Consider the following 17,563-nt stretch of genomic DNA (forward strand, 5'->3'; position numbering starts at 1 on the left):
AATTGCGTTGACTCTATTGTTTCTTTTCTTCTTTTCTATTTTGGTTTTATAAACTTAAGCAGAGTTTGCTCGTGTGAGACTTGTACTGGCTGTTCTGCTTCCGGTTCTTCAGGTTGTTCTCCGTTGTAATTAGTCAACATGTTTTCCAACAAAACGGCGCCTTGATCAGCATTGATCTGTAAACGAAATCCTTCTTTTTTGTATCGTGGATCCATAATGATGGAAAGTCAAGTGTTTGAACGCTCTTCAAATGGGAAAAGCCAATCCAAACATATCAAAAGCGCAGCAACTGTAGCTCGATACTATCATGATAGTCGCAAAACCATCGATAGTAGCGGCTAGCAGCAAAACATCGATACTATCGATAGTGCCCTCGATGGTTTGACACCTCTAGTATATTATAGTGTTTTGGGGGCTCGAATCCACAACGTTGGGGCCCAGCAAGTCAATCGTGTGAGAGAGAATACGCGCGCCGCACAATAAACATTGCAAATACCGTACAAAACATCTTCGCCTCCCGCGCTTATAATTACTTTTATGGCGCATCAGCAGCAACAAAGACTACGCCTCATCACGGCCACAGCCATCAAAAGCCTTCAGCAGGAAAGCCGCCGCAACTATATTAGCAGCTAACATTGGCAAACATTATTACGTTAAACAAATATTTTGCCACCATTTTGCATCGTCTCATTGATTTATTGGATCAAGCAGAGGAAGTACCGCAAGATATTGCCTATTGCCAGCTGTTGAGAGAGCAGAGGTTCACAGAAAGAGAAAGAGCAAGAGAGAGAGAGAGAGAGGGAGGAAAGTGAATTTTTAGCCGGTCAACGTCCTGCGGTGTGGTGAAGGTGAGAGAAAGGACATTGCGCCTACCGGCTTCCCTCTCCCACGCACACAAACACTCTCACTTAGACACGCTCTTTGGTCTAAAGTGCTTCCCACCACATTGAGGCAAAAACAAAGTTCTTCAAGATAAGAGAAAACCGGTAAACAACCCAAATAGCGTAATCGGAGGCCGCCGCCCCCCGCAACTGCTACCAGCAACCAGTAAGCACTTAATCCCCCCGCGAAGCAGCAACACACACACGCAAAATGCGCCTGTTCCCGGTACGCCTCTCGGCCGCCTCGTCCTCGATGGCTAGCCTGGCCAAAATGCTCGACTTCTACTCGGGCTTCAACCCGTCGCCGCTATCCATCAAACAGTTTATGGACTTTGGTGAGTGTTATTAAATATTAATTATTCAATGTGATTTTTACGGGCTATACATTGACACGTTCCGCTTTGATCTTATCCGATTTCCTTTCCCTATTGCATAATCGATGGGCTACTGCTCATAAATAGAAAATGTGTATTGATGTAGAAAATGCGCTGAGAATCAAAAAGAATGTCAATCGGTAGATTGCGCCAGAATAAAATATAGTATTTCCTTTAGCAGGAAATTATTTCTCACAAATAAAATTTCGCCTATAGACGTCTAGAAACTAAAAGATTTTCCCCTTAGAAGTTTGACGCTATACGGCTAAACTGCGCAACATTCCCGTTATCTAATGCCCAATTGAATTGTCAATTAAGCAGCTTTTTATTCTGACCCAGCAAACTGTTGATTGTGTCGGGGGGAGAGCGACCAGAGAAGGAGGCGCTCAAACAATTGAATGCTCAGTTCTGTTCAATTCAACTCGGCTTAGTATATATGTATGTATCTCCCCCTCGCCCCCACGCCCGCTGCCTGTTGAACGGAACGGAAGTTAGAATGAGACAAGTTGCTGTCTCTGAATATATAAACATGTTTTGGCAATGAAATTCTATATGAGCGCTGGGAAAACGGCTTTTCTGCCCCCACAAAATGGATGGCACGTGGCCTTCAATGACGTTTCAATGTCAGCCGGCTCTGCTGTCCCTAAACAATATGGTTACTCCCTTCTAAGTGTCACCATAAACCTGCCCCAATAAGCGACACAACCCAGAAAGCGCTCGAACACACAGATACACACACACACACACTGCGACAGAGCCAGCAGCTGGAGTGTCTCATACCATTCAGGTCTTGTTTGCTCGCGTGCTTGAGCTTCTTTCCACAATGTTCTTGGGGCCTGCTGGCTGCCGGCCCGGCTGCAGCCTCGACATAAATGGCAACTGACTTGCACAGAAACAAAAGTCAAGCCAAGTGGCTGGAAACTGAAAATAGCAAGATGGAAGCAGGGCCTTCCTGTTCCTGGAGAATGATGCTTAAAATACCCTTGCAGATGGTAGGACTTGAACGATATTCATACTTACATATGCTTAGAAATGCAACAAACAACAAACATACATAGTTAGCCGATTTTAATCAGATCAAAGGATATTTAACGTCCGTTTAAATTTTGTATTCTCCCTTGCTGCAAAAATTAAGGGGTTGCAAAATGTACTCTCTGGAACGTTCTGGAAAAATGATATTACCTTCGCTCTGCAAGGGTATACAAACAGCTTTTGACGGGCCGAGGGCTTGGGTTGGGTTGGGTTCAAGATACTCTGCTATTATCATCTATATTTAGACTGAAACAAGAGGCTTTTTGTGTTATCTCTTTTCGCATGCATGCGCTGGTATTCTTCAAAATTCTTTATTTGGATTAAATCACTTCAATGCAGGCATTCCATTCTTTCATCTTTCATAAATTATTCATTCCTTGTACAAATAAGGTGGGCTAACAGTACACATGTTTGTACAGACCCTTTAACTAGTAAAATAAATAACTAATAAAGCGCCTGCCCCATGGTTGAACTTTGATGTCAGGCGACAGATAAGGTTTGTTTTTGTTTCCATTTGTTTTTGTCGTCAACTGTACCCCGTATTTAATTGTGGTGTACTTTAGTGGTTTTACTGCCAGTCCAGTCCCATGCCCCCCCATATACACTGGCTCATAAAATTTGAGTAATTTGTGTTTATATCTATAGATTGGGCGGCATTGTTATTAGTTTATACTTGAATCACTCTGCTTGTCAATCCCAATAACATCCCAATACATGCACGTATGCGTACGTATGTATGTTTGATTCTGGTGAGCCATCGATTAGCACGATTAGTCCCCCGGCTCTGTTTCGATTTTCACAAACCTGATCTAAGTGTACTGAATCAGGTACGATCTTATGTGCTTAATTTGGCCAAGGGTACGAAAATTCACGTCTGCTGACGGGCCCCATTTACCCTCCCCCTTTTTTAGAGGGGGGGCGTCTGCTATCGCAAAATGTTCATGGGGAGAATTAAAAGTATTTTTTGTGGCTAATATCGGAATATCTATCAATGGAAAATCTAAACAAAAACATAAGTATATTATAATGGGGGGCCTGATTTGGGACTCAGGGTGCTATATATTGGCACCGCTCAAGTTGATCATGTGCCAATTCGGTGCGTGGGCAACACAACATTCGTTTTTCTTGAACAAAATATAATATATTTTATATTTTTTGTCATGTGCACAAACGTATAGGAGGAATATTGTACAATGGAAAAATTCTGATAGATCAGATCATACAGTGACCGTATTGGGCAAAGTCCAGGATGCTGTTGGCTCTTCATAACCCAATCACAATTCGGACTTTGTTTTGGCCAGACAAAGAAACCACACGTCTCTCGGTTAGGACTTTGAACATGTCAGAAAAAACACCAGAAAATATATCAACAGCAGACGTCAACAGTTACCGAAAAAGTGTGCACCACCAAGCGATAATAAAGACGTAGACGGTTCCACACGCGCCGCATTTTCGTCCAGGGCGAATGTGAGTCAAGTATACTCAAAAGTGTGGTATAGAGGACAGAGAGAGGATAGGAGAGGGAACCCGCACAAAATTGATCTAAATTGAATGCAGAATATGATGATGAGTAGGAGGAGCTGATGCAATAGATGAAAGGGATTACCAGGCAAATCAGATGAAAGGAATTTCCCGGCAAACAGCTGTTGAGCTTGATGAAGTGGGAAAGTGAGAGAACGCGGGTCACAGAGAGGGCCAGTGCAAGTGCGAGTGTGTGTCGTCGTCAGCTGCTGCTCTAACATGTTGCTTCCCTTCCTAATGTAATTGCATTTATCGCGTTGATAAAGTGCCAAGGCCACGGTAAGTGGGTGAACACAGGGACAAATTGAATTGCATTCGTTAACGCCATTCCTTTGGTTGCGCTCCGTGCGGAGGACGAGCTACCGTCGTACATAATTTAATGCGCCACTGATGATTGAATTTCAGTAAAGTAAGGAACTTCCAACCGATAATGGGAGATTCAATTTAAACCAATTTTCAATTGAATTTAAAACCCCTGCCCTCAACCCACCCACAGATTAAATGCGTGCTAAGCTTTCAATTTACCGTTGCCAACACGCAAACATTTTTCGAGTGGAAGCTTCTGATTTTTATGGCACTCTGGACTGAGGCCATTATCCAAGTTGCATATATAGTATATGTAAATGATTAATTCGCTTAATACGGTTTCAATTTATCGCCGATGAAAGTGAGTGGGTGAGTGGGGGGCCGGGCCTTATCTTCGCAATTGAAGTGAGTGCCAATGCATCAAAGCGTTAGACGGAGCAGACAACCTGATCGAGACAGCTTTGTCTGGATGTTTATTTGGCTTTGACGACAACAATCAAGAAAGTGGTAGAGAGAGATAGAGATAGCAAGCAAGAAAGAGGCAGAGATATACAAATAGGCAGAACTAAAAAAACAAACAAGCAAGCAAGCAAGAAGGTGAGAGATATAGTGAGGTGCAAACAAACATCTTAGAAAGAGAGCGCTGAAAAATGGCAAACAAAAACAATTCATCGAAAAGCTTTATTTTGAGGTCATATCAGCAATCAGCAACTAGCGGGGCCGACTAGTGGAAGTGAGGGGAATGTGCGCGTGTATTCGCTTACTCTCCATCACAGCTCTGACTCTCTCTCTCTCTCTCTCCCTCTGTCCACCTCTGCCTACGTTTCTGGCAGCTTCTGGCAGGTTCTGTCAATTGAAATCTTGCTTTGTTTTTATTTTTATACTCTCTGAAGAGATTACTATTCATTTGACGCAAAGCAGGAAGGTTTTTATATCATAAAGCTTATGCATATATGTAGATATATTTTGATGTTTACCAAGGGAAAGTACATTCTAAAAGGGTATCAAAAGCGATTTTTTTCAGCCCCGTCCGTCAGGTTATCGCTTCTCTTTCCATATTATTCGGTTTACGATTAATAACTCGTTTATTGATTGATTCTTTTTTGTTAGACCCATTCGTTACAATAGCCTCATAAACGGGGCGGCTCGAGTCTAATTTATGCCTTAGTGTGTACTACATACAATATATCCAATCTATATATGTATACATATATAGTATAGCTTTTGTTTTGTTTTCGCTTCGTGTCTGGAATTTCAATTAACTGCGACTAATTTTCTGAACGTGCCCCTCACTTCCACCCCCTCATCTGGTAATAATCAGTATAAGCTTTGTGGACTCTGGGGCATAATAATCATTAATGAAACAAAAATACCAAATCGCTATACAAATTATGCCCACAGAAATGGGGGCGTGTCTGACTAGCAGCCGGTCAAGGCACCATCGATAATTTGGTTTCTGTTGAACGTTATCAGTCGTCGGTACATACGCCACAATCGGCTGTTTCTTTCGTTTTCTTTTTGTTACGAAATTGTTGACAATGGACAAACAAGCAGAAACAGAAAGATACACACACACTCACACACACACACACACAGAGATAGAGAATTAAAAACAAATATGCACAAAAGCGAACGCAAAAAACTTGACGAGGGCCAAAGTTTTCTGCGGTTCATTTTGTTAATTTCTTTGTCTCAAGAGCTTTGAACTTAGGAGCTGACTCGCCTTTATAAGCATATACTACATACTATATATACATATGTATGTATGTACATACTTGTAGTATATCTGTACCGATTTTGTACGAGTATGTAATATGTATTTAGCTCAAGTACAATACTTCTGAGGACTTTGATAATTTATTCAATTGATTTTAATTCAATTGATTTTAAGTTTAGTTTGTATTTGTATTTTAAGCTGGCTCAAGGATAATCTTTATGTGTGTAGACTTTTGTAATATAAAATACAATATGTACTATGTATGTACTGTATGAACCCTGGAATTTTGTAAGCCAATGTTTTGTTAGTGGTTATGGCTTAATAGTTTGCTTCCATTTTGATAGTTTTGCTGGACCTATAAAACTGCTGAATAATGTGTAACTATGTACTATATTATAGGCTGATTGCTAGTTTCGTTTCGCTGTGATGAGCAGAGGCATGAGTCTGTCATTTGTGAGCTCGTGATCAATGCACATGAAGCGTGGCTGCATTGATAAGCCTTCGCCTACACAAACTTATACTCTGTACCATAGAACTGCACATTACAATTTTCCATTTCTAATCTATATTTATTTATTTAAAATTATCCAAATTAGGTCAAAATGCTTGCGAGAAAAAATCGTTCATATTTCTGCGAAAGGAGCTGCCGGTGCGATTGGCCAATATCATGAAGGAGATTGCCCTGCTGCCGGACAATCTGCTGCATACCAGATCCGTCAGCGAGGTGAGCTCCTGGTATGTGAAGAGCTTCGAGGAGGTGCTGGAGTACGAGAAGGCCGAACCCACACATGACAATTTGCACAAGTGAGTCAGCAGACCTTCAAATCGATACAGGCCAAGATTTTAATGGTGTGACTGCATATTTCAGGTTTGTGCATCATCTGGATCTCATTAGGAATCGGCACAACGATGTGGTGCAGACAATGGCCCAGGGCGTCTTTGAAATGAAGGAGAACGAGGGCGGTGCGGTAGATGCGCCCACCGAGACCTCCATACAGTACTTTCTCGACCGGCTGTACATGTCGCGCATCAGCATCCGGATGCTGATCAATCAGCACAGTGAGTTGTCGAGTAGTCCTCCATCAAGATGATTGATCTAATCAACCATATCCACCCATTTTCGCAGCTCTGCTCTTTGGAGCGAATCCACATTCGGGTGGTCGGCATATCGGCTGCCTGGACCCAGCCTGTGACCTGTCGGACGTTGTGCGCGATGCGTATGAGAACGCCCGCTTCCTCTGTGATCAATACTATCTGACGAGCCCAGCGCTGGAGATCCAGGAGCATAGCAGCGAGCCAGAGGCTAGCCTGCCCATCCGCACTGTCTACGTGCCCTCGCATTTGTATTACATGCTCTTCGAGCTATTCAAGAACTCAATGAGAGCGGTGGTGGAGCATCACAATAATGACAACTGTGACACCCTGCCGCCCCTCAAGGTGGCCATCTGTCGCGGTCAGGAAGACATCTGCGTGAAGATCTCCGATCAGGGCGGCGGCATTCCACGCTCCCAAACGGACCAGCTATTCAAGTACATGTACAGCACGGCTCCGCAGCCATCGAAGTCGGATCTGCACACGGTTCCTTTGGCCGGCTATGGGTACGGTCTACCCATATCGCGGCTCTACGCTCGCTATTTCCATGGCGACATTGTACTGCTCTCGTGCGAGGGCTTTGGCACAGATGCCATCATCTATCTGAAGGTTTGTGAAACATACATACTTCTTCTTTTAAAATAAATACTCATTAGTTATGGTTGCTCCTTACAGGCACTGTCCGATGAGGCCAACGAGCTGCTGCCCATCTTCAACAAGACGAGCTCCAAGTTCTATCGCGCGACGGTGCCCACGGGCGACTGGTCTAATCAGGTAAAAACCGTTAAAAAAAAGAAGAAGACGAGCGCTGTCAGCCAGTAGGCGAGTGAGAATGCCAAAAGAAATCGCCTGGCGGTGTAAAGAGTTTTGCCCCATCCTGCACCAATCCAATCCAAAACCAAACCAAACCAAACCGAACACATCTGCACCCGTAATCGCCTCCAAACCAAAACCCAATCGATTAAGTGAAAAGTGTTTATTTATTCTGTATGTTAATGTTAAATACGACTTTTGTTTTGTATGTGCCACACCAACCAACAACCCCCCTACCCTTCAGCTTTTGTAAATTTTAAACTTTTATCCAGTTGTTGTCATTTAACATTTGACATTCCACAAACATTTTACTCAGTCCGTCGAAGCGGGGCCCAAGTTTTGTTTTATTATGGCGGGGACGATTGGAACGGCGAATATGGCAACATTGGCTTTAATAATTACGTTTTTAGCAATTAAACACGATCTACAAAACATATTTATATATACATATATACCACACACACATCCTCAAACAGCAACAGATGTTTTGAGAAAATTTACGAAAGTAGCTATAATTTTTGGATTTTATTTAGGTTAAAGCTCCAAAGTGCATGCAATAACAAATTACACAATACATTTCTCTTTTTGAGCACACTATTTAAATTTATATGTTAAGTGATGAAAGTTTTAAACAAATAAACTGTTGAAATTATATATACACACACATACGAAAACAAACAACACTGATTTCTCATATTATTGTTTTTATTCAATGTAGTGATTTTAATATGAAGTCAAAAAAAAATGAATGTTTAAAGGGGCAACATAGAATATCTGTATGATTTTATTGTTCCATATTTTTCCATTTTGATTATATTTGGATGACATCTCGAAACTACTACGCATTTTACATGCATTTACCCGATCCAATTTTAATTTACTACAGAGTTTCATTATTTCCTTCAATAACTATTTATTCCCAACTAAAGCCTTTGTTTGCTTCGATTTTGTGTACTGTTCTGATTGTTTTTGGTTTACCTGTACTATACTTATATTTCTGCTCTTAAATGATTTCTTTCTTTTAGAACTTTTCCAATCGTTGGCGTTATATATATGGTTTCTTTATATAAGACTGTTGGGAATTAAACAAAAAATGAACTGTAGAGCACACTTACTTCGTGCGCTTAGAATCAATATTTATTGGCCTTATGAAATTATCTGATTTTCTAGAGCTCGGATATGAATGCCAGACAACTGTCGGCCACCATACCGAAACGCTACAATGACTTTGCCCAGGATGCTTAAGATGATTCCACGCACGCAAAATGCTACATGCTACTCAGGTTAAGGACTAACACATATGACATATGATTCAGGAACAACACAGTTGGATATACAAGGACATGCATAAATAGGTACATACATACATACATACTCGTAGATGTTATCACTAGAGTTAGGCAAAAACATTCCCACACTGCAGCCGCAGCAACAGAAGCGAAAAGCCACCAACCACTAAAAAAAATGCTCGTATTCATGGCAGTAACGTTAGTACAGTAAGTTTTCGTGTTGTTATTGAAACTGATGTTAAATAAATAATGCAAAATTTGTTAAAGATCAACTGGCGATGCGATTGAAGTTTTCTTTTAGGCACTACATTTTATTCTTTACATACACAATAATAATAGTAATAATAATAATAATAATAATATTTTTCTATATTGCATCGATAACATTAAATATTGTTCATTTTGCTGTGCTATACAATAATCGGTTCTCATTCGTTTTGGGCTTCTCTTTACAATTATTTTATACAAGTTCTCACATTTAATTTTAGTTTTAGCATTTTTTTAGAGCTTTTTTTCATAAATTATCACTCGTTAACATTGTTCGATCGACATTCATTTAGACTATGTTTCGATAACAGAAAACAAATTGAATTGGATGATGTTTAAACAAAGTGCATTACGGATTGCTGTTGTTCTTTGTTTTTCCTTTTGATTTGATCTCTCCATCTCAGTTAATAATCATATTTATAATTACAATAATAATAGTGGGGGAATCATCATCATCATCATAATAATATGCAATATAAAATCGACAAAAAATCAATGATAATAAATACAATACAATACAATATATATATATATATAAACAATAATACACATTCAATAATTCTAATTGGAATGCGTGCGAATCGGAGAAACGTTGGGGGGAAAACGTTGAAACGGATAAGGATAACGGATAACGGATAGACATCCATCCCGTGGGATGATCTGAAATTGTTTTCTCAGCTGAAATGGCCTTGATAGCACTTCCTACACATTTACTTCCGCAAGGGATCCAAGCTCTCCAACGAAAAGTCATCGATGTTCAGTTGATTCTGCTGCAAAAAACGGAGACAACTTTCCATATGAATTTCCCATCTTGTTGGGGATAGTCAAGAACTCACCTTAAAGATGGTCGGACCATTGCTCATCTCAAAGGGATCCGAACCGAATAGATCCGTGTTGCCATTCAGCCCATTGCTCGTTGTCACCGAGGTGCTGCGCCTGGGGGCAGCAATCTTTGGCGGCGGCGCCACTGCAATGACAAATTATCCAGTTATAAGTTATTCATTCATTGGTTTAAGGAATAATTCAACCTACATAAAGGCGGCGTTATGTTTAGCTCACTGGAGAAGCCACTGCTATTCATGCTGATGCTGTGGTTGCTGTTGATCAATAAGCTGCTATTGTTAATGTTATTGTTGGTGATATTGCTGTTGCTGTTGGTGTTGTTGTTCTGCAACTTATGATCGTTGTTGTTGAAGAAGAGCTGCTGTCCAAAGCTCTTGGGTGGCTCAAAGCCAAACAGATCGTTGCTGATGGCATTGCGGCCATTGCTGCCATTGCTATCCTGTGTGGTCTCCTCGGCCCGTGGATCGAAATCGCTGTCCGAATCGGAGTTCAGCAGCAGCTCATCCATCTTCTGGCTGTTGCTCTTGCCGCTGATGCTGATCTGGCTCGACAGATTATTCCGCGGCGGCACAATGGGCAAGAAAGAGTTGGGCGACGCGGAGTGGACCGATGCCGTCGTAGAAATGGTGTCAATCAGCAGCTTATCCTCGTCTGCAATTGCACAATTGCACAATCAATTGAAAGAATACCATCGCATTTGATTCAATCTTACCCAGCTTACCGTTGCTTAGAGCCTCGGCGCTAGCATCGATTCCATTCTGCAGCTCATTGGAAGGTGGCGCCTCCAGAATGTCCTTAATGCCCAGTTTAAAGAGCATGGCATCCAGCTCGGCCTTTGGCAATTTTGCGGATAATTCGCTCAGTCGCTCCTTGTACAGGGAAACTGTTTGCTGCAGATGATTGATCTGCTGTTGCGCCTTGCTCAGATTTGTCTTCTCGGTGCTGTCCATGTACTTTCTGCAGACGAAAAAACGAATCTCAGTTCAGTTGAAGCTACATAAATTTTAAATGGGGTGCCTCTTCTCACCTGTAGGCCAAATCGAAGGCTTGGCCAATGGTCAGCGTTATGTCCGAGGCCAATTTGTTGGAGATGAAGACAAAGCACTCGTGAGTCTCCTCGGTTTTGAGGCTGCCGCTGCCATTTGTGTGGCCATTTGTCGTTGTCGTCGTCTCGCCCCCCTCCCTTGTCTTGACCGTCTTGGCAATGAAGCTGAAGAACTTCTTGACACCCTTCTCGTCCGCACAATACGAGATATTGTACAGCGGAAACTGGTGCAGAATCTTGTGGGTGCGCGGCTCCTGGATGGCCACCCCCTTGATGCTGATAGTTATCTCAAGCTTCGTGAACTTCTCCTGGGTGCCCGTGGCCGCCTTCTTCATTTGCTGTGCAAACTGCAGCTTCCGTATGGCTTCCTTGACCACCTCAATGCCCTTGGGCTGGTCCACGCTCAGGTTACCAAAGAACTGCACAAAAAAAAAAGACAGAGAGAGCGAGAGAGATTGAGACAATGAATCGGTGTCAGCTGGAGGTCGTCACACTTGGATCTCTGATCTCACTGCATTTTACACTCACCTTGACTAGATAGACCGCATGTCCGTTGATGAGCTGCTCGGGCGTGTGCAGCCAGTTGCGCTTGCCGTTTTTCGACTCGCTCTTGGAGTCGCCTCCATTGCTGCTGCCGCTGTTGTTGTTGCCGCTGCTGATGTTGCCCTCGTTGGCGGTGTCCTTGTCCTTGTCCTGCTGTTGCTGCTTGCTGCTATTTTGCTTATTCCAGAACTTCAGCTGCGCCATCTTGGCCGCCGTCTTGCTGCCCCCGGTGCTCCCACTGCTGTTTGCTGGCTGATAAGGCATCGTCGTCGTTTTCGTCGTTGGCGTCGTCTTTGTCTTTTGAGGCTGCAATCGGAATTGAAATGAGAGATGAGATTCAATTTGAACTTTGTCCAGCGGGGTTTTTCCCATTCATCCCATCATCCCCGTCTGATTGAAAATACAAATAAATTCCAGCTGTCGCCAGAGCTGGATGCTGGCTGCTGTACTGCTAATTATTGTTATACAACCAACTGAATCTAAATGTATTCTTTTGGCTAATTGCAAATCGTGTTCGCGATACAAAGAGAGAGCAAGAGAGAGAGAGAGGGAGAAGCCCCTAGAGGGGGCTCACTGAGAGGCAGAGAAAGACACGACGGTCAGGGAGCTGGGTCTCAGGTGCAGCCTCATGTTCATGTAAGCCAATCCCCACTCTGTCATCTACGTCAGCGGCAAAACCTGTTGCTGGCAGCCATCAGCTGTCGCCATCATTGCACTTGGACCTGGATGTATCCCACATATGTGTGCACATAAATATAGGTACATGAGTACTTGTCCAGCGGTTTTACAGCGCGTTTCAGAGCTGGGAAATCATTTGAGCGATAGTTGGGTTTTATGGAATATATTTATGCCTAAAAATGAGGTCACGGATCGGCACAGAAATGAGAACGCTTTGGGATAGCTTTTGTTATTATTATATCGATGCTAACCGCATTGAGTCATGAACCGGATAACAATCACGCTCTCGTGAATATACTAAAAAATAAATATAGTTTTTTATTGAAATAATAATTTGATATGTGTCGAATATAATTACTATCTGGTATTTTTATGAATTCCAAGAAACAGAATAATAATCAATTTCAATTTAATCTTTTTGTAGATTTATATTGAATTATTTCCAGTTTATCGCGAGTAATTTTTAATGAATAATTTAAATGATATTCTTTTCCCTTTTTTTTAAATTATTGTCATTATTTTCCCACATCAATTTGGGATGTCGCTACAGTTTCGAAACGCACCGTTTGCACGTACTGGCTAGTACTTTTGAACGTCACTGTGTCTGACACCGCTAAGACAATAAGGCAAAAGTTTCTCAGGAAAAAAAGGCCAAATAAAAAACCATGGTGGGGGGAGGGGGGACAGGCAACCCAACCAAAATTAGAACAAAGTCGCCAAGCTTGCTTTTGGATCAAAGTCACACCTTGGGGACGGACGCGGTAGGTACATATGTACATACACATGTATCTCGTGCAATTCTCACATTTCGTGCCGTCTCATAATTAAGAAAAATCTTGCAAAATTTAATGAAGCTTTGGTGTTATTGTTTTTTGCTGCTATTTCTTTTTTTTCTGCGATTGTTTCATGCAAGCTCACATACGGCTTTGTGTGTGTACACATGTATTTCTTAAGTTTGATTTATTTTGGAGTTGCCAGCGGCATTGAGGAGGGGCAGGCAGAGCAGAGTGTGGATAGCGGTGGCATTAGGCAATCGCACAAAAGCGAAAGCTAAATTGGCCAAAAGCGGCCAGAGACGACGACTTCGACGACTACGACGACTGCGGCTCAACGATGACGACAGCCACCGATGGCGGGCTATAAAATACAAAAATTCGTAAATAGCACAGCACCAGAGCTTGGAGAGCTCCCTGTAAAAACAAACGTTTCGAATCGAATACCCTGTGCAATTGTGCGCAATTATAGCTGGGGGGACACACACAAAAACTAATGCTAAACAGCAGCAACATTTTCAAACGACGAACAAAAGATAATGTCGACAACTAAACCGCAAAAGCATACATATGTACAAACACATGTACTTATCTACACACACAATCTACAAGTGTACAAATATACTATATTTAAGAGATGTCGCGGAAGTCATTCTCGACGTCGCACTTATAGTAGATGCCGCTCCTCCCCGCCATCACATCAATCCTTCTCCCATCCCGCATCGTTTGGAATGCAGACAGCGTAACACAAAAACACAAAAATAAAGCTTGATATAGCAGCGGCATCAATAAGTGAGTGCCGGAATGAGCTGAATTGCTACTGATAATGTAACAAGAGCTGCTTGACACTAATCCTCCACTTTTATGGGGATACATCACAGAATGGGAAATACTCTGTGCAACAATGAGCTCCAAATTGTTCAACTTATTTGGAGAAGATTTGCAGATTTGTATATTTTTTGATGTGTGCCCTTAAGATTGTCTAAATGTCTGATATAAGTTAAATTAAATCAAATTCAAAGTAAAATGTTGATTAATTTCCGCCTCTCATCCCATATTCTTAAGACAGCTAGATTTAACTTTCAGAAAGCTATGCAGTCATCACTGAATACCGCAGAGGGAGATTAGACAACGACAGAGTCGTTAAGTACATCCAATATGTAAATGGCGGTATGAGAATATGCCCGAACATGCTTTGAAGTGGGGCCAGGCCAGGCTAGTGGGGTGAACGGCAGGTGGAGGCGGTTTGTAGTCAAATCCAATTGGACCTGCGCTGTGCACTGACTGTGAAATGATTGTGAACCATTTTCGTTTCTCTCCAGCGTTTCAATCGTTTGTCAGTCATATATTTTATGCACAACTCTCTGCTGACGTCGTGTTTCCCTGTGTTTATGGGTATTTTCTTTCCTTTCCTGCTGAGCAGACACTTTCTTTGGAGCACACTGGAACACACACACACTGGTGGCCCCAGCACTCTTCAACAGGTGTTTGCTTTTCGTGGACAGCGACTGTAGAGCATTGCACAAGGCCAGCCAGCCAGTCAGCCATCCAGCAGCAACAACAAACAGAAGAGAGCGGCTTTTTTATGGCAAACTTTCATAATTAGCCGTAGGGGGAAGCGGGGGCACTGCGTGTTGTTTGCTTTTGTGCGTGACTATTTGTTTGCAGCAATTACGGGACTGTGTTGCAAGATGGCCATGCAGAAAAAAACACACAAGAGATTTCATTGAGCAGCACACTGACACACAAATGCTAATTTTTTAATGGCCATTGAATTTCGAGAGTAAGTACATGGTACATGGGCACTTTTGCTTTTCTTATACAGATAACCACAGCTTTAGATCAGCCACAACACGCATACCGTAAATCTCGACAGTCGGAGAAGAGGAGCACAGTTACAAAAGTGTTTCACCGCTATTTCTAGAGCGCCACGGCGCCAATCACATACGTACACGACGGGAGACAGCTGCGGACTACACAACAAAAAAGCCCAGCTCCAACTTTTTCAAGTCGTTTCGTTTAATTCACTTGCACTCGCACACACACACTGTCGTAAAGGGGGGAAACAGGGTATAACTATTTATGGTAAGGTCATTCCGCTCTAGCTACAGCTACAATACATAAGCTTCCAAAGCAAGGCTACTAAAAGAGGCCGCCCTACCTTATAACGTTATACCATGGGGGGGGAGAGCAACAGAGAGCGCCAGAGAAATAAACAATTGTTCAGATGAGATACTGGGAGAGAAACAGTGAAGAGATGAGTGATTGTTTTTTTGTGGTTTTAATGGTTTTAAGTAAATAGTTTTAAGCAAATTTCCAGTTAAATAACGACATCAGGTCTCTTGCTCTCTACGTCTCTCTTCCACCCACTCACTGATCGGGCGCTCTCTCTTCGCTCTATCTCTCTCTCATGACCTGCCTTTCGTTAATGACTCTGCAGAAAATGACGCGTAAGACAAACAAACATTTAGTTTTTTGTTGGCACAAAATCCCAGGGAAATTTAGCTTTTGAGCGCGGATTTAGTTGCTGGTAATCGCACACTTACTTTAGTTACTTGTTAAACAATTTTCGCTAGTTTCACTCGTTTAAAAATCTGGAAATCGTTGGTTTCGTTATGGTTGCCTTGTCCGTTGATTGAAGAAATTAGTGCAATTGATGCGGTGATGATGGTACTTGGCGGACGGCACAGATTTTTTTATAGTTACACGCGACGGACGCGCACGGCAAAGGCACCACGGCGAGGACAAGGATTCTGCGGGGATGCTGGAAAGGTGGCTGGCACGAAGGTGCGGCGACGCAAGCGGCTTGTCGTCTCTTTGTAATGCAAAAAAAACCGTTTAGTTTTTGCGCGCGCTCTCTAGTCGCTGTCCCTCTCCTCTCATTTTTTTCTATTAGCGAACGAACTGCGCAAATTTACGATAACAGCAGCCGCAGCAGCAACAGCAACAACCACCTCTACTACAACAACAATGCGATGTGGAATATCCTCAGCACCTTCACGGTCCGCTGGTTTGTTTTCGATCGCGCCGTCTGCCAAGACTGCGGGACTGGATTTGACCAAAATACTACGGGGCTCTTTCGCTTTGCACCGCCATGGCGCGCCAGGGCTGCAAAGCGCTGGCTCTCCTCGGGCACAAAAGACTTGAATGCAGTTTACCACCCAGAGACGACTAGAGAACCCAGATCCGAAGTAGTAGTTGCTTTTACTATGAGAGCGGAGCGACTTACACCAGCCCTGGTGGGCAATGTAAAACTAGTTATTGAGCCAGAGCATCGGCTAGCGGTTTCCTCAAATGCTCTACAGCGGATCCATTCGCTGAAGAAGATGGACCATGAAGGATGCTTACATGAGGTATGTTTCCATATTGTAATTTATTTAATATGATTTCGCGGGAGGAAAATTTAAAAACTAAAGATCAAAGAGCAACTCCAATTCAAAGATGTGTATTCTCTCACATGCCCACCTGTTTCCAGCGTAGGAGATTAAGCGTAGTTTTCTCTTTTGTGGTCGGAGCTGCGGACTCACTCGCGCACACACACACAGGCACAGATTGGAGCAAACATATGTCCGCATCGGTGTGTGTGTAAGTGTGGGTATTTCTGCTTGTTTACCTGTTGCTGCTTGTGGAATTGTTTTTACATTTGGCCAGAAAAATGTTTTCCTTCCACAATTACGAGAACCCATATGGACCCAACTCCAGATTCTCTATTAAAATGGTTTCGACAAATTAATATTGCACCGACAGGTGGGCACAAAATAAGGAATGCACACAAACAAACAGAAATGGCAGTTTACATTTGTATTTACGTGTACAATATGTATGTGTATGTAACTTTAGCTTGACGCAAAGACAAAGACCAGGCTCAAAGACAATATTGTCGTTGTTATTGCTGCTGCTGGCAGCCGCAAAATAAGAAGAAGCAACAAAATAACAAGATAGTAAATATAGCTGTGGCGGCCGAAGCTTTCGATACCCTTCCAGATCGATCTCGCTTATATGGTATAACCGTACGACTTGGACTGACGTTTGGTTGGAATATCTACCCGCTGTGTTGATGCTGAGCAATCATGGAAAGCACCCGCTCCTGCAAGGGTATACAAATATTTATTTTCGTGAGACGTAATTTCTGGTGCTGTTTGGTCGGTTGGAATTGCAATGGAACTGGTTTCCTCAGTCAACCGTATAATGTACGACGAAGATTTTGATTATTTGTTAGCCATATAGTTTACTATCGCTGTAGCTTTTTGTTGTCGCTGCTCTTGCTATTGTTTTGTTGCATGCCGTGCATTTTTCCAGCACACATTTTTCCATTTCTACATTTTGCCACATTTTGACTGCTGTTGGGTTAAGGCTCCCCCAAAAACCGGCTCCATATGTAAGAGTGTG

The 17,563-nt window shown here is 42.5% G+C and overlaps 2 protein-coding genes across 5 annotated transcripts; one reads left to right on the forward strand and one right to left on the reverse strand.

Annotated features, from left to right (window-relative positions):
* The first annotated feature begins 400 nt into the window (after window positions 1–400).
* LOC111080510 (pyruvate dehydrogenase (acetyl-transferring) kinase, mitochondrial) lies at window positions 401–9,054 on the forward strand. The gene is made up of 6 exons (XM_022376168.2): window positions 401–1,216; window positions 6,428–6,635; window positions 6,700–6,890; window positions 6,958–7,532; window positions 7,599–7,697; window positions 8,907–9,054. Exons 1-6 carry the CDS (start codon window positions 1,093–1,095, stop codon window positions 8,979–8,981), a joined length of 1,272 nt encoding a protein of 423 aa, XP_022231860.2. The 5' UTR covers window positions 401–1,092; the 3' UTR covers window positions 8,982–9,054.
* A 155-nt stretch (window positions 9,055–9,209) lies between these two features.
* LOC111080507 (PTB domain-containing adapter protein ced-6) lies at window positions 9,210–16,136 on the reverse strand. Of its 4 annotated transcripts, none has more exons than XM_022376159.2 (7): window positions 15,721–16,136; window positions 11,709–12,029; window positions 11,163–11,599; window positions 10,848–11,092; window positions 10,325–10,786; window positions 10,129–10,259; window positions 9,210–10,062 (listed from the first exon to the last, which is right to left on the reverse strand). In XM_022376159.2, exons 2-7 carry the CDS (start codon window positions 11,985–11,987, stop codon window positions 10,003–10,005), a joined length of 1,614 nt encoding a protein of 537 aa, XP_022231851.1. In that variant the 5' UTR covers window positions 11,988–12,029; window positions 15,721–16,136; the 3' UTR covers window positions 9,210–10,002. The 4 variants fall into 4 exon arrangements, with proteins under 4 accessions (XP_022231851.1, XP_022231854.1, XP_022231853.1 ...); XM_022376162.2 differs by lacking the exon at window positions 15,721–16,136 and adding an exon at window positions 15,036–15,155; XM_022376161.2 differs by lacking the exon at window positions 15,721–16,136 and adding an exon at window positions 15,036–15,141 and having other exon boundaries at window positions 10,857–11,092.
* Between the last annotated feature and the right edge of the window lie 1,427 nt (window positions 16,137–17,563).

Source organism: Drosophila obscura, unplaced genomic scaffold (assembly GCF_018151105.1).
Source record: "Drosophila obscura isolate BZ-5 IFL unplaced genomic scaffold, ASM1815110v1 contig_186, whole genome shotgun sequence".
NCBI lineage: Eukaryota > Metazoa > Arthropoda > Insecta > Diptera > Drosophilidae > Drosophila > Drosophila obscura.